Source organism: Thermothelomyces thermophilus, chromosome 1, assembly GCF_000226095.1.
Source record: "Thermothelomyces thermophilus ATCC 42464 chromosome 1, complete sequence".
NCBI classification, from domain to species: Eukaryota; Fungi; Ascomycota; class Sordariomycetes; order Sordariales; family Chaetomiaceae; genus Thermothelomyces; species Thermothelomyces thermophilus.
Genome location: NC_016472.1, coordinates 10,517,697 through 10,531,869, shown reverse-complemented (window position 1 = coordinate 10,531,869; position 14,173 = coordinate 10,517,697). Strand labels below are relative to the sequence as shown.

General features: G+C 53.4%; 4 protein-coding genes across 4 annotated transcripts; 3 read left to right on the top strand and 1 right to left on the bottom strand.

The window, feature by feature from the left end:
• Nucleotides 1-238: 238 nt before the first annotated feature.
• Nucleotides 239-1,475, top strand: MYCTH_97365 (oxidoreductase-like protein; the record flags this gene model as incomplete). Its single annotated transcript, XM_003660878.1, has 3 exons — nt 239-287; nt 368-859; nt 952-1,475. The coding sequence occupies 3 exons, from the start codon at nt 239-241 to the stop codon at nt 1,473-1,475; spliced, it is 1,065 nt and encodes a 354-aa protein (XP_003660926.1).
• A 775-nt stretch (nt 1,476-2,250) lies between these two features.
• On the bottom strand, nt 2,251-4,072 carry MYCTH_2299757 (uncharacterized protein). Its single transcript, XM_003660877.1, has one exon. The coding sequence runs from the start codon at nt 3,647-3,649 to the stop codon at nt 2,432-2,434; it is 1,218 nt and encodes a 405-aa protein (XP_003660925.1). The 5' UTR covers nt 3,650-4,072; the 3' UTR covers nt 2,251-2,431.
• A 2,432-nt stretch (nt 4,073-6,504) lies between these two features.
• MYCTH_2299753 (uncharacterized protein) lies at nt 6,505-8,618 on the top strand. The gene is made up of 5 exons (XM_003660876.1): nt 6,505-6,968; nt 7,049-7,085; nt 7,156-7,223; nt 7,350-7,720; nt 7,846-8,618. The coding sequence occupies exons 1-5, from the start codon at nt 6,822-6,824 to the stop codon at nt 8,357-8,359; spliced, it is 1,137 nt and encodes a 378-aa protein (XP_003660924.1). The 5' UTR covers nt 6,505-6,821; the 3' UTR covers nt 8,360-8,618.
• On the top strand, nt 8,592-11,097 carry MYCTH_2299749 (GMC oxidoreductase-like protein). The gene is made up of 5 exons (XM_003660875.1): nt 8,592-8,655; nt 8,710-9,058; nt 9,118-9,434; nt 9,496-10,896; nt 10,982-11,097. Exons 2-5 carry the CDS (start codon nt 8,878-8,880, stop codon nt 11,024-11,026), a joined length of 1,944 nt encoding a protein of 647 aa, XP_003660923.1. The 5' UTR covers nt 8,592-8,655; nt 8,710-8,877; the 3' UTR covers nt 11,027-11,097.
• The last annotated feature ends 3,076 nt before the right edge of the window (nt 11,098-14,173 follow it).

Here is a 14,173-nt window from a genome sequence, read left to right as displayed (position 1 = left end):
CCGGAGAAAAGAGATCTCCACTCGAGTCGGACTGGTGCTTGCTTTATAATCAAGCAACTCATCGCGCTAGTTCATGACGTTCCCTAGCATGCCGCCGACCCTCTTCGTTACCTGCACGCAGTACTTAAGTCGAAGGGCAGCCGCTGTCCCGCATCATCAGCCGAAACCATAAGTGACAAGGAAGCGAGCGCAACCAGCAACTGAAACCACCATCTAATTAGCCCGATAGTAATTAGACATGACGACCGGGATCGCGCTGCTTGGTGCAGGCATCTTCGCGCGGGAGGGCAAGTCTCGCTTTTAAAGCCTTTCCCCCTCACCTCCTTACCTTTTGAGACTCTATTAACTTTCGTTTCTTGGGTTGCAGAGCACCTCCCCGCCATCGAAGCGGCGCCCTCCTTGACGCTCAAGGCGGTCTACTCACGGTCGCAAAAGTCGGCCGAGGCGCTGGCGGCGGCGTCCCGGGACCCGTCGTCGGTGGCCGTCTACTTTGACAGCCCCGCCGTCGAGGGCCGGTCGCTGGACGACCTCCTCCGCCGCGATGACGTGGCCGCCGTCAGCGTCGTCCTGCCCATCCTGCAGCAGCCGGCCGTGGTCGAGAAGGCCATCCGCGCCGGCAAGCACGTGCTGTCGGAGAAGCCCGTGGCCAGCACCGTCGCCGACGCCGTCCGCCTGATCGGCTGGTACGAGAGTCTCGCGGACAGGCCGCCGCTCTGGGGCGTGGCCGAGAACTGGCGCTACCTCGAGTCGCTGCGGTACGCGGCTCAGAGGGTCAGGGAGATTGGCGGCGAGTTGGTGGCCTTCCGGCTGCAAATGTACGGCAGCATCAAGCCGGATAACAAGTACTTTAACACCGAGTGTGCGTGCCCTTTCCCTCCCCATTCTCGCCGCCCTCTAGGGCTTGAAAGCATGCGGAATGATCTGACAGGAAGGACTGACTTGTCGCTACAGGGCGTAAGGTGCCACAGCACCAGGGAGGCTTCCTCCTGGACGGCGGCGTCCACTTTGTTGCCGGCCTGCGGTTCCTCCTCGCCGCGGCGGGCCAGGAGGTCAAGAAGCTGGCCGGCTTCAGCGCGCTCCTCAACAAGGCCCTGATTCCCGTCGACACGGTCCACGCGGCCGCCGTGACGGGAGGCGGCCAGAGCGGCACCATCGTCATCTCGTTCGGCATGCAGTTCAAGTCAGGCACCGAGGTCGAGATCGTCACGACCAAGGGGGTCGTCTCGTGGAGCCCGACCGAGGTCAGGACGGTAGCCGGCAAAGGAGACGGCAGCGGCGACAAGGTGGAGGAGAGAAAGGAGTTTCCCTACAGCTCCGGTGTCACCAAAGAAGTCGCCGCCTTTGCGGATGGCCTAGCCGCCGGCAAGCTCGATGCTTTCCAGAGCCCCAGGGAGGCGCTCAAAGACCTCGAGATCCTACAAGCCCTGCTCGAGTCCGGTGACGGAGGTGCCATAGTCAAGGACATTTCCCTGTGAACGACCGGGTTGGTTCAGTAAAGTTTCTGTTTCAACGATTCTAGCCCCTGGTTAATCATAATGTAGTAGCGGTTTCGCGGTCCATGATTCTTGTTTCCGCCCTTGAAGCTCCTGATCGGTGCAGTATATGTCATTGCCCCTGCCGATGACTGAATCCGAGCATGGCCCTCCCCTTGAATTCACGATAATTAATAATTAGGCCCCGAGAGTGCATTTCTTACTGTAAGGGAGTGCTAGTGCATATTAACGCTCCTCGTGTATGCAGGACCTTGCTTCTATGGCCTTTACTAGCATACATAACTATTAATTATTCAATCATCGCCTCTATTAATATAATAATCACCGTTCAAGTTCTTACAAAGGAATTACTTGGTCGTACTATCAGGCGCACAATCCAAAACTAAATCTACTGGAACAGAAAGAGTGATACGGAGGACTAATTACCATGGAAATAGATTGAATAGTCAGGGGCTTGCTGGAGCGGGCCATCTGAGCGTCATTCATGTTGAAGTGTCGACGATGAGAAGGCGAGATGGACTGGTTACAAGCAGCGTGGGGTGCAACACGCCTTTTGGTTATAAAAAAATAACTACTGAGACAATGTATGCATGCGGCGAGTTCAGATGATGTCCTTTGACATCCTGTGCATGAAGTTCGCAGCAAGTGTTATGCGGAACTTTCCGCGCTCTGTAGTTCCGTTGTCATGCTCGTTCTGTTCACATCTCACGCAAAGTAGGTCAGCACCAACACACACGATACGAGGAATGTGATGAGTATGCTATAAAGAAAAAAGATGATGTTATGAATATAAATTTTAGGGTATCGGTCTAATAACGATCTAAAAGAGACACACGTGTACATAATGAGACAAGCCGTTGCCAGTCTATCCCATCCAATCCCATCCGCGCCCATCCGTTTCTAAGCCCAAAAAGACCGAACGCTGGCTAGCAGCTCGGTTACCAGTAGATGAACTTGGCGCTCCGGCGGGCGATGACGCCGTTGTTGCAGGTCGTGCCAGCTGCCACTGGCTGGGGAATGGCAATGCCATTGGCACAGAGGCCAAAAGAAGTTGGGCTGAAGCAAATGATCGCCCCATTCTCCGAGCAGGCTTGGCCACCGGACGCACCAGAGCCGGAGCCGGAGCCCGAACCAGAACCCGAACCAGAACCGGAGCCCGAACCGGAGTCCGAACCCGAACCGGAGCCGGAGCCGGAGCCGGAGCCAGAACCAGAGCCAGAGCCAGAGCCGGAGGCGGAACCGGAACTGGGAGAGGGGCTCGGAGCGGTAGTCATAAAAATGCCGCCCGGCAGGCCGGTGTTGGAGGCGGCTGGAGTCTCGGTAGGCGAAGCGCTCGACGAGCCGCCGTCGCTGCCGCTACCGCTACCGCTACCGCTCCCGCTGCCGGAGCCACTGCCGCTGTCGTCAAACTTGGGGATACCGTCGGCCTTGGTGCAGCTGCCCTCACTGCCCTGGGTGGGGTCCTCGAGCACCTTGCCGTACTTGCCCGGGTTGGGGATGTTGAAGACGCCGTTGCCGGTAGTGCACTCGCCGTCGACGTTGGCGACGAAGAGGTCGGGCAGCTCCTGGAGGAACTTGTCGTCGTCGGCGCCACCGGTGATCTGGACGGGGGCGCAGTTCATGTAGATCTCGCGGTTGCCGATCTTGTTGAACCAGGTCCAGGCGAAGGTCGCGTTGCCGCTGGGCAGCTCCTTGGGGATGGGCACGTTGAACTGGCGGACGCACTCGGTGCCAGTGTCGTTACCGCAGTCGTTGCCGTCCTCGCGCCCGTCCTCGTCCTTGCCGGTGCTCTGCAGGTTGCCCTGGGCCGAGGCGGGGCACCCGCCGATGATGGTGTAGATGGTCTTCCACTTGGACTTGTCCGCCGGCGGGGGGTTCTCATAGGTGACGCTGAACTGGCACGAGCCGCCGCCGTGCACGGCCGAGCCGGTGAACTTGACCACCTGGCTGCCGCCGGCCTGGATCGTGGTCGTCTCGATTATGTGGTCGGTGCGGCCCTGGCAGGGGAACGGGAATCCCGGTCCTAGCGGGTTGACCTGGACAGCATTGTCGCCGTGATAGTTGTACGGGGTCGGCGTGTTCATGATCATGTGGCCCTGGGCGCTGCCCAGCAGCAAGGCCAGGGCTGCGGCCGTCGTTGTGTACAGAGTCGTCATGTTGTCTCGATGGGTAAGCAAATACTAATCAGTCGTCACCGGGACGATGCAGGAAGAAGAGAGGCAGAAGAAGGAGAGGAAGAAGAAGAAGATGACGACCTATGCGTCTGTCTGTATTGGAGTGTGCGTGTTGGTATGCATGGCATGGTTGGTTCGATGCAAAGGTCGCCTGCTCTTATATGGGATCAAAGACCCAGAAATGACGGGGATCCATCTTGTTCTCCGAACAAGGTAACAACGAGGTGGAGGGACTCCTAGGCCTTTGCTGTCGACTGATGAACAGTCAATCGCGGTGAGTGGTGAAGAAGGCCATTGCGATGAAACGGGCTCCGTTGTTCATCAACGGCCATTCAGGACCACGCAAAATCACTCAAGGACCTTGACAACGAACCAATCACCTCTCTTTGTCCGCCTCGACAGATGATCAGGGGTGTTGATGAAAGCGCTGGATTGGAATTTCTGTTTAACCTAAAAAATCTAAAGTTTCATGCATGAGTCACTTGCCAAGGGAAAGGTCCAATGAGCCTTAGCAACAGGGTCTCCGCATGCTGGTTTTGAGAAGACGGTCGAGAACTTGTAATTTAAGTTTTGTGGGGTGCAAAGTCGAGGTGCCTGATCATCCCAGGTCCGGGCCCTCGGATGAAGCGGAGGCCAGAACCAGGGCTGGATGAACGAGAGCCAATCAAGCGGGTTGCAACATCACATCTTCGAAACGACCCGCCCATCAGCTGCCAAGATAGGGGGCAGCTGGCCTCGGCCCGGGCAGGTTGCGACCTTGGCCCTCATCAGACGATCACGCACAGGTATGGAATATCGCACACAAGAAAACTGTCTGAATCGACCAAGGCGAAACGCTCTGCTGTACAAAGCATTGCAAACTCGACTTGCCCTGACGTCTCTCGCTTACGTGTATTCCACCATTTGAAGTGCAGCCTCCATGTAGAAACCTCGATCGGTTAGGAAGCATGGCTCATCTTAATGCAGCTCCAGCACAATCAGGGTGGAGAGTTTTGGTCCTCGCCGTTGGTTGTGCGCATTGCTGCTCCCCCTTGGAATTCATCCATGCAAACAGCCCCGACGACGCCGGTAAATTGCACAGGTGCCCTTTCAACTTCATTAGCCGCGTAGCGCTTCTTTCCTTGCAGGTTGATTGGTGACTTCAGGTTCCTAATTAGCCCAATCATCAGTATATCTTAGGACCATTGCCTTCAGAATGAGGCGAGCTCGCGCGCGCAACGAACCTTTTCCAACTTGCCACATCCCTGTCCCATCTCCCCCTTTACCTCTAGCTTGCGCGAGTGGCGTAACTTATATACAATCTAGGGGGTTGTTATTCAGAACCAAATCAGAATGCAGCCTTACATCACCTCTCATAGGGAAGCTGAAGATTTCTTCTGGAGATGGGTACCTACAACCTCAAACATCTCATCACGGGCTAGCGCTTCATCCGGAGCAGAGGACTACGTGCGCGGTACGTACAGGAAAATAGGAAAACACTTTCTGTGGCATTCTCGCTAACATAAACTGAGGGTTCCCGTAGTTGAGCTGTTCCTCATCCAGCGTCAGCGACGCGGCCGCACCATGCGGCGCCACTCTCGGGGGGATGTGCTCCAATCAGTAATAATGCCGCAACTGAGCCCCGCAAACTAATACGACAACAGCACAGAAGTGCCTTTGTGGCGAGACTACGGAGGAGTACAGATTACAATGTGCAACACATACACATAGTGCGTGAGGTGATGAAGCTGTTAGGACTGACTTCTACCTGTAGTTACCACTGACAAAGGTGCCAAATACTAAACCTGGTAAGTAAAGTAAGGTAGTTATAGTACCAGAATTGGCCTGACTTTATTTTCCAGTCGGCCATAAACTCGTCATGGCAATGCTTTTATACTATATTACTCATCTGTTGGTAAGACTACTATTACCATATAGCAGCCCTGCCTCGTTCCCTTGTGTAGTTTCGTATTCCCACGACACTAAGGTATGTACCTTTATAGTCGCAATTCCAGGCCTTTGAAAGAAAAGAGAATAGAGCGCTAGTCCACAACTCACCACAGAGGCACCGGTTGGCACTCCTAAAATGGTAACTTTTATTTATTGTTAGTAGTGGACGTGGCACTGGCGTGAACGAGTTGATCTCTGTTGATTCGTCCGCAGACCCCAGCCCTTTGATGGCCCGTAACAAAAACCCCTGCTCTCCAAGAGTGATTAGTATGAGACAGTGGATGAGCATTCCCCTCCGCAAGCCACTCCCGATGCATCGCCGCAGCCATGCAAGTCTTGTTTTGATGGCTCTACGAAACAAATCACTGGAATTGACATGACTTCGGAATTTGACACGTCCAAGCTCCACAATCTCAACCCTTCAAGGCAGGTGCTTACCATGTATATACAAAACTCAGGTAACAAACTCGGTGAATCTACGGATTCCAACGGCCATCCCCGCTTTGGCGCTCGGTTAGCGAGCGCATTAAACTAAATCCTCGGTGAGGTAGTGCATTACAGAGGGCGTGCATAATCAAGCGACCTGCGAATCCGTATGCAGGAGAGACTCATATTAACTTCACCCAACTGTTCAAAGCACAAAGTTCTGAGGGTACTCTTTTTTTTTTTTTTTTTTTTTTTTTTTTTTTTTTTAGATCGCTTACCCCGTGACTCTCCGCGGAGGCAGGGCCCCTGCACCAGCCAGCCTTTAGACCGCCACAGAACCCTCACCGGCGTGCTGATCTCGGCTGTTAGGGGGCGGCGATTGGCCAATGCAGGGCCCCGGAGCTGCATCCGCCCAATTCTTGCGCGCACCACGATGGCGCTCGTTCGGCTTGCTCCCCCGGATCATGGTGGCTGGAACTTTTCTCGGACTTTGATACCATCCATGGCTTCGTGCCGGATTGTGTTTGCCATCACCACGTAATTCCTTTCGTCTTTTCTATGGTTCTCAACGGTTTCGAGCTCCCAAAGATGATAAGTATCTGTCTAGCAACGACAGGTCTCTTCCGTATCCCATTTAACTACTACTGAACCCCATCCGAACCAACCCCCCTTGCTGCCCGGGTGAAAATGTCGACGTGAACGACTAGCAGATTCCGTTGCGCATCTCCGGCAGGTTTTTATTTTTCTTTCTTCACCTCCAGAATCCCTCCCGAGACGCAGATGATGGGCTCCAGTCACAATGAGCGGGGACAGGACCGGCACCATCGTTGCCTGCGTCGTCGTGATGAATTGCCTGTCGGCAGTCGTCGTTAGCCTGCGCTTCTACGTCCGGGCTAAACTGCTCCGGTCCGTCAAGAGCGAGGATTGGTGCATGTTGGTGTCCATGGTACGCTTCCCAAACCGCTAAGATAAGACGCTGTCCGATGTAGGCGTGTGGAGCTGAGTGACTTTCGCTCAAACGTCTAGCTTTTCTGCGTGGCCTTTGGCATTTTTATGATTATGGGTGAGCTCAAACCCGAGTATGGCAGCATGTCTCCATCGGTCTGAGGATGCTGACGTTTCGAGAAATCCAGAGAGCCAGAGCGGCCTCGGCCGCCATATGGTCGACGTATCGGAAGAGGAGTTTTCAGAGTACTTCAGGGTCAGTCTTGAATGAACCCGCGTCTGCCAGGTCTTGGAATATTTGGAGCAAGGCGACCGTGTGGAGAACGAGAAGAAGAAGAAGGAGAAGAGTTGCGAACGCTGACATATTACTGTCCGGGAGCAGTGGTCCTGGATCGCGACGCTATGGTACAATCTCAGCCTCTGCTTCACCAAGATCTCCATCCTCCTTCTCTACCTGCGTGTTCTGACGCACGACTACATCCGCAAGACGACGTGGGCGGCCATGGCCATCGTGGCCATCTACAACGCCTGGGCCATCGGCATGTACCTGACCATGTGCGTTCCAATCGCCAAGGTATGGAACGCCAAGCTTGAGGGCTACTGCCACCCCACCTCGGTGTGGTGGGCTCTGACATACCTGCACATCATCACGGATTTCCTCATCTTCATCATCCCGATCCCCGTTGTGGTGACAATGACGGTGCCTCTCCGCCGGAAGATTGGTCTTTTGATCGTCTTTACCTTTGGTTTGTTGTGAGTAGTTTCTTTTGTTTTTTTTTTTTCTTTCCTTCCCGCCTCCTCCTTTTTTTTTCTTTCCTTTTCCGTCTCAATGCCGCCAGCAATGAGGCCTCTTTGTTGATGTACGTACGGTTTTGCAGCGTCTGTCTCATCTCCGTCATCCGAACCATCATGCTCAGCAAGCTACTCTGGTCACCGGACCACACCTGGGATTTGGTTGCCATCGCGAACTGGTCGACAGTCGAAACCAACGCGGCCATTGTGTGCGGATGCATGCCAACGCTAAGACCGGTTTTGGCCAAAGTCTTCGGACCACTGGCGGATCGCCTCTTCCCACACCAACACCAGTCGCTGGAGGATCCCGAGTCTGCCCGGCCGAGAACGATTGGATCCTTGTCGTGGAACGCATTCCGGTTTGGCAGGCGATCCAGCGCCAACGGGGCCGCTCCTCCTGCGGAGCCTGACCTTTCTTGGACCGATGGGACGACCCTCGTCTTGACTAGGGTGGAAAGCAATAAAAATAGCAAGCCCCAGACCACAAACACAGACTCGGATGCTGAACTAACTATCAGCGGCACCGACCACGCGGTGGGCCCGATAAACGAAGGATTAAGACGGCCGCCCAAGGTGTATGCCAGGGGGGGAAGCAGTTAACCCGCGAGTCGGGCATTTATTACAATGCAATGACAGCATCCATCCCTTCTCATTGGATTAGTCGTTTTTGTTCTCACATTCCCCCCGAGGGGGCCAGCGAACGCAAATCCGCATTGCAACTTTGACAGGGCACAGAGTCACAGCAGACTTGACGAATCACCGATAGCGAGGTCAAGGGGGGCCCGGCACCCTCCCTGGCCAGCCCCTCGGCTTTGGCATCCGAGTGCCGACCGGGTTAGCGCCGCAACCGAATATCCTCACCTGCAGGAGCTCAACCGTGAACATTGCTGCTACTTGTACACTACCCCACTGCATCTGCACTCCCGGCACTGCTGACAAAGAAGACCAAGAGAGGGGAAAATCCGGGGTTATTGGTGATGTTCAACATTGGATAGTGTCCACCTTGGCTGGAGCTTAAAGATGCGGGCACCGACTTGGGAACTCTGGTCAGGAAGAGAGTTTCCAAACAAAGTCGGCGATGACTGAACGCGACGGAGGTGATTGAAGAATTCATCAAGATGGGCTTCCTCGCCGCCACTCTTGTGTCCTGTGCCGCTCTCGCGAGCGCAGCAAGCATCCCACGTCCCCATGCCAAGCGCCAGGTCTCCCAGCTTCGCGACGATTATGACTTCGTGATCGTTGGCGGTGGAACTAGCGGCCTCACTGTAGCCGATCGGCTGACAGAGGCCTTTCCAGCCAGTAAGTCGTCCAGCATGTTTCTCCTCCCTCTATGCTCGGGCTCGAGCTCACCCACGCAGAGAACGTCCTTGTCATTGAGTATGGAGACGTCCACTACGCCCCGGGAACCTTCGATCCGCCGACGGACTGGATCACACCTCAGCCTGATGCCCCCCCTTCCTGGTCTTTCAATTCCCTCCCCAACCCAGACATGGCAAACACAACAGCGTTTGTGCTAGCCGGCCAAGTGGTGGGTGGAAGCAGTGCCGTGAACGGCATGTTCTTTGACCGCGCATCCCGCCACGACTACGATGCGTGGACCGCGGTCGGCGGGTCCGGGTTCGAACAGTCCAGCCACAAGTGGGACTGGGAGGGGCTGTTCCCTTTCTTCCAGAAGGTGAGCGTGCCCAACACCTCCTGACGTTGCTCCGAGCTTCGTCTCACTCGAGGCAAATCAGAGCGTCACGTTCACGGAACCGCCGGCCGACATCGTCCAGAAGTATCACTACACCTGGGACCTGTCTGCCTACGGCAATGGCTCAACCCCCATCTACAGCAGCTATCCGGTCTTCCAGTGGGCCGACCAGCCGTTACTTAACCAGGCATGGCAGGAGATGGGAATCAATCCGGTGACCGAATGCGCCGGCGGCGACAAGGAGGGTGTCTGCTGGGTTCCCGCCTCGCAGCACCCTGTCACGGCGAGGAGGTCGCACGCCGGGCTCGGCCACTACGCCGATGTGCTCCCGCGAGCCAATTACGACCTCCTCGTTCAACACCAGGTTGTCAGGGTAGTATTCCCCAATGGGCCGAGCCACGGACCGCCGCTTGTCGAGGCGCGGTCCCTGGCCGACAACCACCTGTTCAACGTGACTGTGAAGGGCGAAGTCATCATCTCGGCGGGCGCTCTGCACACCCCGACCGTCCTTCAACGGAGCGGCATCGGCCCGGCATCCTTCTTGGACGACGCCGGGATCCCCGTGACGCTTGACCTGCCGGGCGTCGGCGCCAACCTCCAGGACCACTGCGGTCCGCCCGTCACGTGGAACTACACCGAGCCCTACACCGGCTTCTTCCCGCTCCCCTCCGAGATGGTCAACAACGCGACCTTCAAAGCCGAAGCCATCACCGGCTTCGACGAGGTCCCGGCCCGCGGCCCCTACACGCTCGCCGGGGGCAACAACGCCATCTTCGTATCGCTCCCACACCTCACGGCCGACTACGGCGCCATCACCGCAAAGATCCGCGCCATGGTCGCCGACGGAACCGCCGCCTCCTATCTCGCGGCCGACGTCCGCACCATCCCGGGGATGGTGGCCGGCTACGAGGCCCAGCTCCTCGTGCTCGCCGACCTGCTCGACAACCCGGAGGCGCCCAGCCTGGAGACGCCGTGGGCGACGAGCGAGGCGCCGCAGACGTCGTCGGTCCTGGCCTTCCTGCTGCACCCGCTCAGCCGCGGCAGCGTGCGGCTCAACCTCAGCGACCCGCTCGCGCAGCCCGTGCTCGACTACCGCTCCGGGTCCAACCCGGTCGACATCGACCTGCACCTCGCCCACGTGCGCTTCCTGCGCGGCCTGCTCGACACGCCCACCATGCAGGCCCGCGGGGCGCTCGAGACGGCCCCCGGCTCGGCCGTGGCCGACAGCGACGAGGCGCTGGGGGAGTACGTGCGCTCGCACAGCACGCTGTCCTTCATGCACCCGTGCTGCACGGCCGCCATGCTGCCCGAGGACCGGGGCGGCGTCGTCGGGCCGGACCTCAAGGTGCACGGGGCCGAGGGCCTGAGGGTCGTGGACATGAGCGTGATGCCGCTGTTGCCGGGGGCGCACCTGAGCGCCACTGCTTATGCGGTGGGGGAGAAAGTAAGTCTGAGCGAGTCCTGCCTTGCACAAGGTGCCCGAAATCGCCAAAGATTGTGTGCGTGTGCTGACGAATCTGGTGGCATAGGCTGCGGATATTATCATCCAGGAGTGGATGGACAAGGAGCAGTGACAAAACGATTGACTTTGTGATGAGATGGCAATGCTCAATTCGAAGGAGCCAAGTATTTCGGTAAGAACCTAGCGCGGGAGGAGGTAGTGACGATTTAAAAAAGCCCAAAAGCGCTGGTACCTATCCTTTCCTGCCAAGGTAGTTAGTCTAGACCCAACCGCATCTTTGCGAACACCCCACCAAAATATACGAAACTACCACCGCTGGAAAGCTCTCGAGAAACGCTATCCAACGGTACCGCTTTCAACCGCGCGCGAGCCGTTGCGGGTGTGCAACAGGCATCGCAAGCGTAGGAGCCGGACCCGGCCGTAATCCGACCGTACCTCGTACGCCTGTCAAAATTTTTACCGTATAGACTACCTAGTACCCCTAAATGTAACGTTAACTTAAGGCCTACCGCTAAGCTACTAAGTAGGGAGGCCTATAGCTTTAAACTAATTAGAGGGGAGCCTATTATAGGCTTACCTTACCCTAGATATTAAGGAGCTAAGGGGTCTTATTATATAATTAGTTAACCTTATACTAAGCCTTAAATAGGGTAAGGTATAGGACCTTACTAATAGGCTCTTATAAGGCCTTATAACTACTATTATAGGCTTAGTTCCGAACCTATAGGAACTTATAGCTAAGGAAATTAAAAAAAGGGCTTAAAGAAGTCCTTAAGGCTACCCCCTGCCCTACCTAAGTATAGGTAGCTATAAGGCTATAATAGGGGGTAATAGGCCTTTAAGGGGGCCTATTATTAGCTAAGGTAATATTATTATAAGCCTTATAGAAGGTTATAATATAGAATATAAGCCTATAGAAGGACCTTAAAGCCTAAACCCTAGCTAAAATAGTCCAAGTAATTTATAGGGCTTCTAGTTACTAAGGAGCCGTTATAGCTAGGAAGCTTCTAAGCAGGGATATAATAATAGTCTTTAAAAATAAGGCTACTAAGGATTAGTATTTAGCTAATAAGTAATAGGTAGCTATAGCCTTTAGAAAGGAGGCTAGGAAGGTTGGTAAGGCCTATATAGTCCTAGTTAAAGGAATCCGGAGAGAGGAACTATAGGGGGTTAGTAAGCAAAATTTTAAAGGGGCTATAGGCCTTTAGTCGATCGAGATGGTCAAGTTCTAGCTACTAAAGAGCCTATAAAGGAAGTAGGCTATAGTACTCCTAGGCCTATAGGACCTCGAAGAGGCCTAGAAGGCTTATAACGAGGGTATAGTCTAGAATGCCTAGATACTAGACTATAAGCCTTATTAGGATGCTCTAGAGCTAAGGTAGTACTATAGGTATTAGAGCTTTAGCTATACCTAATAGTATTACTAGTAGCTAGCCTATTATAGCTATTATAATATAAAGGCCTATAAGGAGGGAGGGAAGACTAGGGAGGCCTAGTACCCTACCTACTTTAACTAACTCCCTTATAGATATATGACCTATAAGGGCCTTTATACTACCTAGTATAGGGGCTGCCTAAAGAAAGTCGAAGCTTAGGAGAAGGCTAGAGAGGCCTACTAGTATAGACCTTAGACCTTCTAACTATTAGAGTAACTATACTAGAAGGTAGCCTTTAAGTTTAATAACTAGTTAGAAGATAATGACTACTACTAAACTAGGGTTAAACGCCCCTATAAGAGGCCTACCTTAGCCTAATAGGCGGCTAGAAGTACTTTATTCGATATCTAATAGACCTATATCTCCTTTCCATAGCCTAGAGCTCCCTCCCTCTTATAACCGGCTAGGGGGGTAATAGCTATAGAGCTTACTACTACTATACCTTTATCTTCTACTCTAACTACCCTGAATATAAATTAAGATTCTTTAATAAAATATCTAAGGCAATAAACAGGCCTTTAAGGTCTTGCTAGAGGAGGCTAAATATAACCTACTAGCTATCTAGGAACTATAGATTAACTAGTTTATAGGGTTAATATACTACCCCTAGGCCTCGAAATACTACCTAGTCTATAAGCCTAAAGGTAAAGCGGCTATTCTAGTAGCCAAACGGTTCCTAGTTAGCTAGTAGGACTATTTAATAGAGGAGAACTAGTATAAGGTAACCTTTCTAGCCCTAGGAGAGAGGGGGTTTAAACTCTAGTTAATCTATAATAACAAGGGCAAACAGGCCCTCTTATAAGACCTACTAGCCCTACCTTAACTAACCTACCCCCTAGTTCTTATAGGTGACTTTAACCTTTACTACCTAGTCTAGGACCTATTCGATAGGCTTAGCCTAGGGGCTAGGGACCTCCTTAGCCTTATAGACTAGTAGGACCTTAACCTATATATACTATATAGCTAGGTTACTAAGGCCCCCTAAGGGGACTAATATAGCCGGCCTTCTATAATAGACCTATTCTAGGCCTTAGCTAGGCTAGAAGCAACCTATAGGGATATTACAAAGTAAGGGAAATCTAACTACTACCTATAGGCTTTAAACGTCTCCCTCTAGGGGACTAATAGGCCTATACTAGCTAGTAAAGGGTAGGACTAGAAGAGCCTAGATAAGGAGGTTACGCGGGCCGAGGTAGCCTACCTCCTACTCCGGCTTGGTAGGTAGGCATCGGCCCTGGCTAGGCCTATCTTCTAGGGCCTAGAGGAGCTTTTATAGGCCTTTGACAGGCTTATAGAGGCCCTTAAGGAAATAGCTATAGTCTTAGCCCTAGTAAAGAAGGCTAATATAGGTAGTAAATAAGCTTAGTAGTAGACAAAGAAGGTTCGAGAGGCCTAGAAGAAGGCTAAGGAGGTAGAGAGGGCCTATAGGGGCACCCTAAACCCTTATATATAGGAGGCACTTCAGCAGGCTCTATAGGACCAGGCTAAGACTATTACAGCCATGAAGACTAAGTGTCACGGAAATATATATATAGATGCCGCCTAAGCCACCGGCACAAACAGGCCAATCAAGTCGAAGGAACGAAAGGACCAATTACAACATAGGAAGCATAGTGATCACTATGCTCACCAGTGATCAGGGTAATCACCACCATGCGATCACTCACGATCACCGTAATCAGGAATGATCACTAGGATTATATATATATATAGATAGTTACTCGTTAGGTAGACTCTAAGAGTTCACTAGTAATAGCAACCTGCCTATAATCACAGTACTTATACCAAGTATCGTTAACTACTGTGAGAGATAACTCTAGTGT

What these genes read in the sequence shown, in the direction of transcription:
- MYCTH_2299757 (XM_003660877.1), bottom strand. Translation starts at nt 3,649, where the DNA reads ATGACGACTCTGTACACAACGACGGCCGCAGCCCTGGCCTTGCTGCTG.
- MYCTH_2299753 (XM_003660876.1), top strand. Translation starts at nt 6,822, where the DNA reads ATGAGCGGGGACAGGACCGGCACCATCGTTGCCTGCGTCGTCGTGATG. An exon ending in AGTTTTCAGAGTACTTCAGG is followed by an intron (nt 7,224 to 7,349) that starts GTCAGTCTTGAA and finishes GTCCGGGAGCAG; the next exon opens with TGGTCCTGGATCGCGACGCT. An exon ending in GTCTTTACCTTTGGTTTGTT is followed by an intron (nt 7,721 to 7,845) that starts GTGAGTAGTTTC and finishes ACGGTTTTGCAG; the next exon opens with CGTCTGTCTCATCTCCGTCA.
- MYCTH_2299749 (XM_003660875.1), top strand. Translation starts at nt 8,878, where the DNA reads ATGGGCTTCCTCGCCGCCACTCTTGTGTCCTGTGCCGCTCTCGCGAGC. An exon ending in GACAGAGGCCTTTCCAGCCA is followed by an intron (nt 9,059 to 9,117) that starts GTAAGTCGTCCA and finishes TCACCCACGCAG; the next exon opens with AGAACGTCCTTGTCATTGAG. An exon ending in CTTATGCGGTGGGGGAGAAA is followed by an intron (nt 10,897 to 10,981) that starts GTAAGTCTGAGC and finishes CTGGTGGCATAG; the next exon opens with GCTGCGGATATTATCATCCA.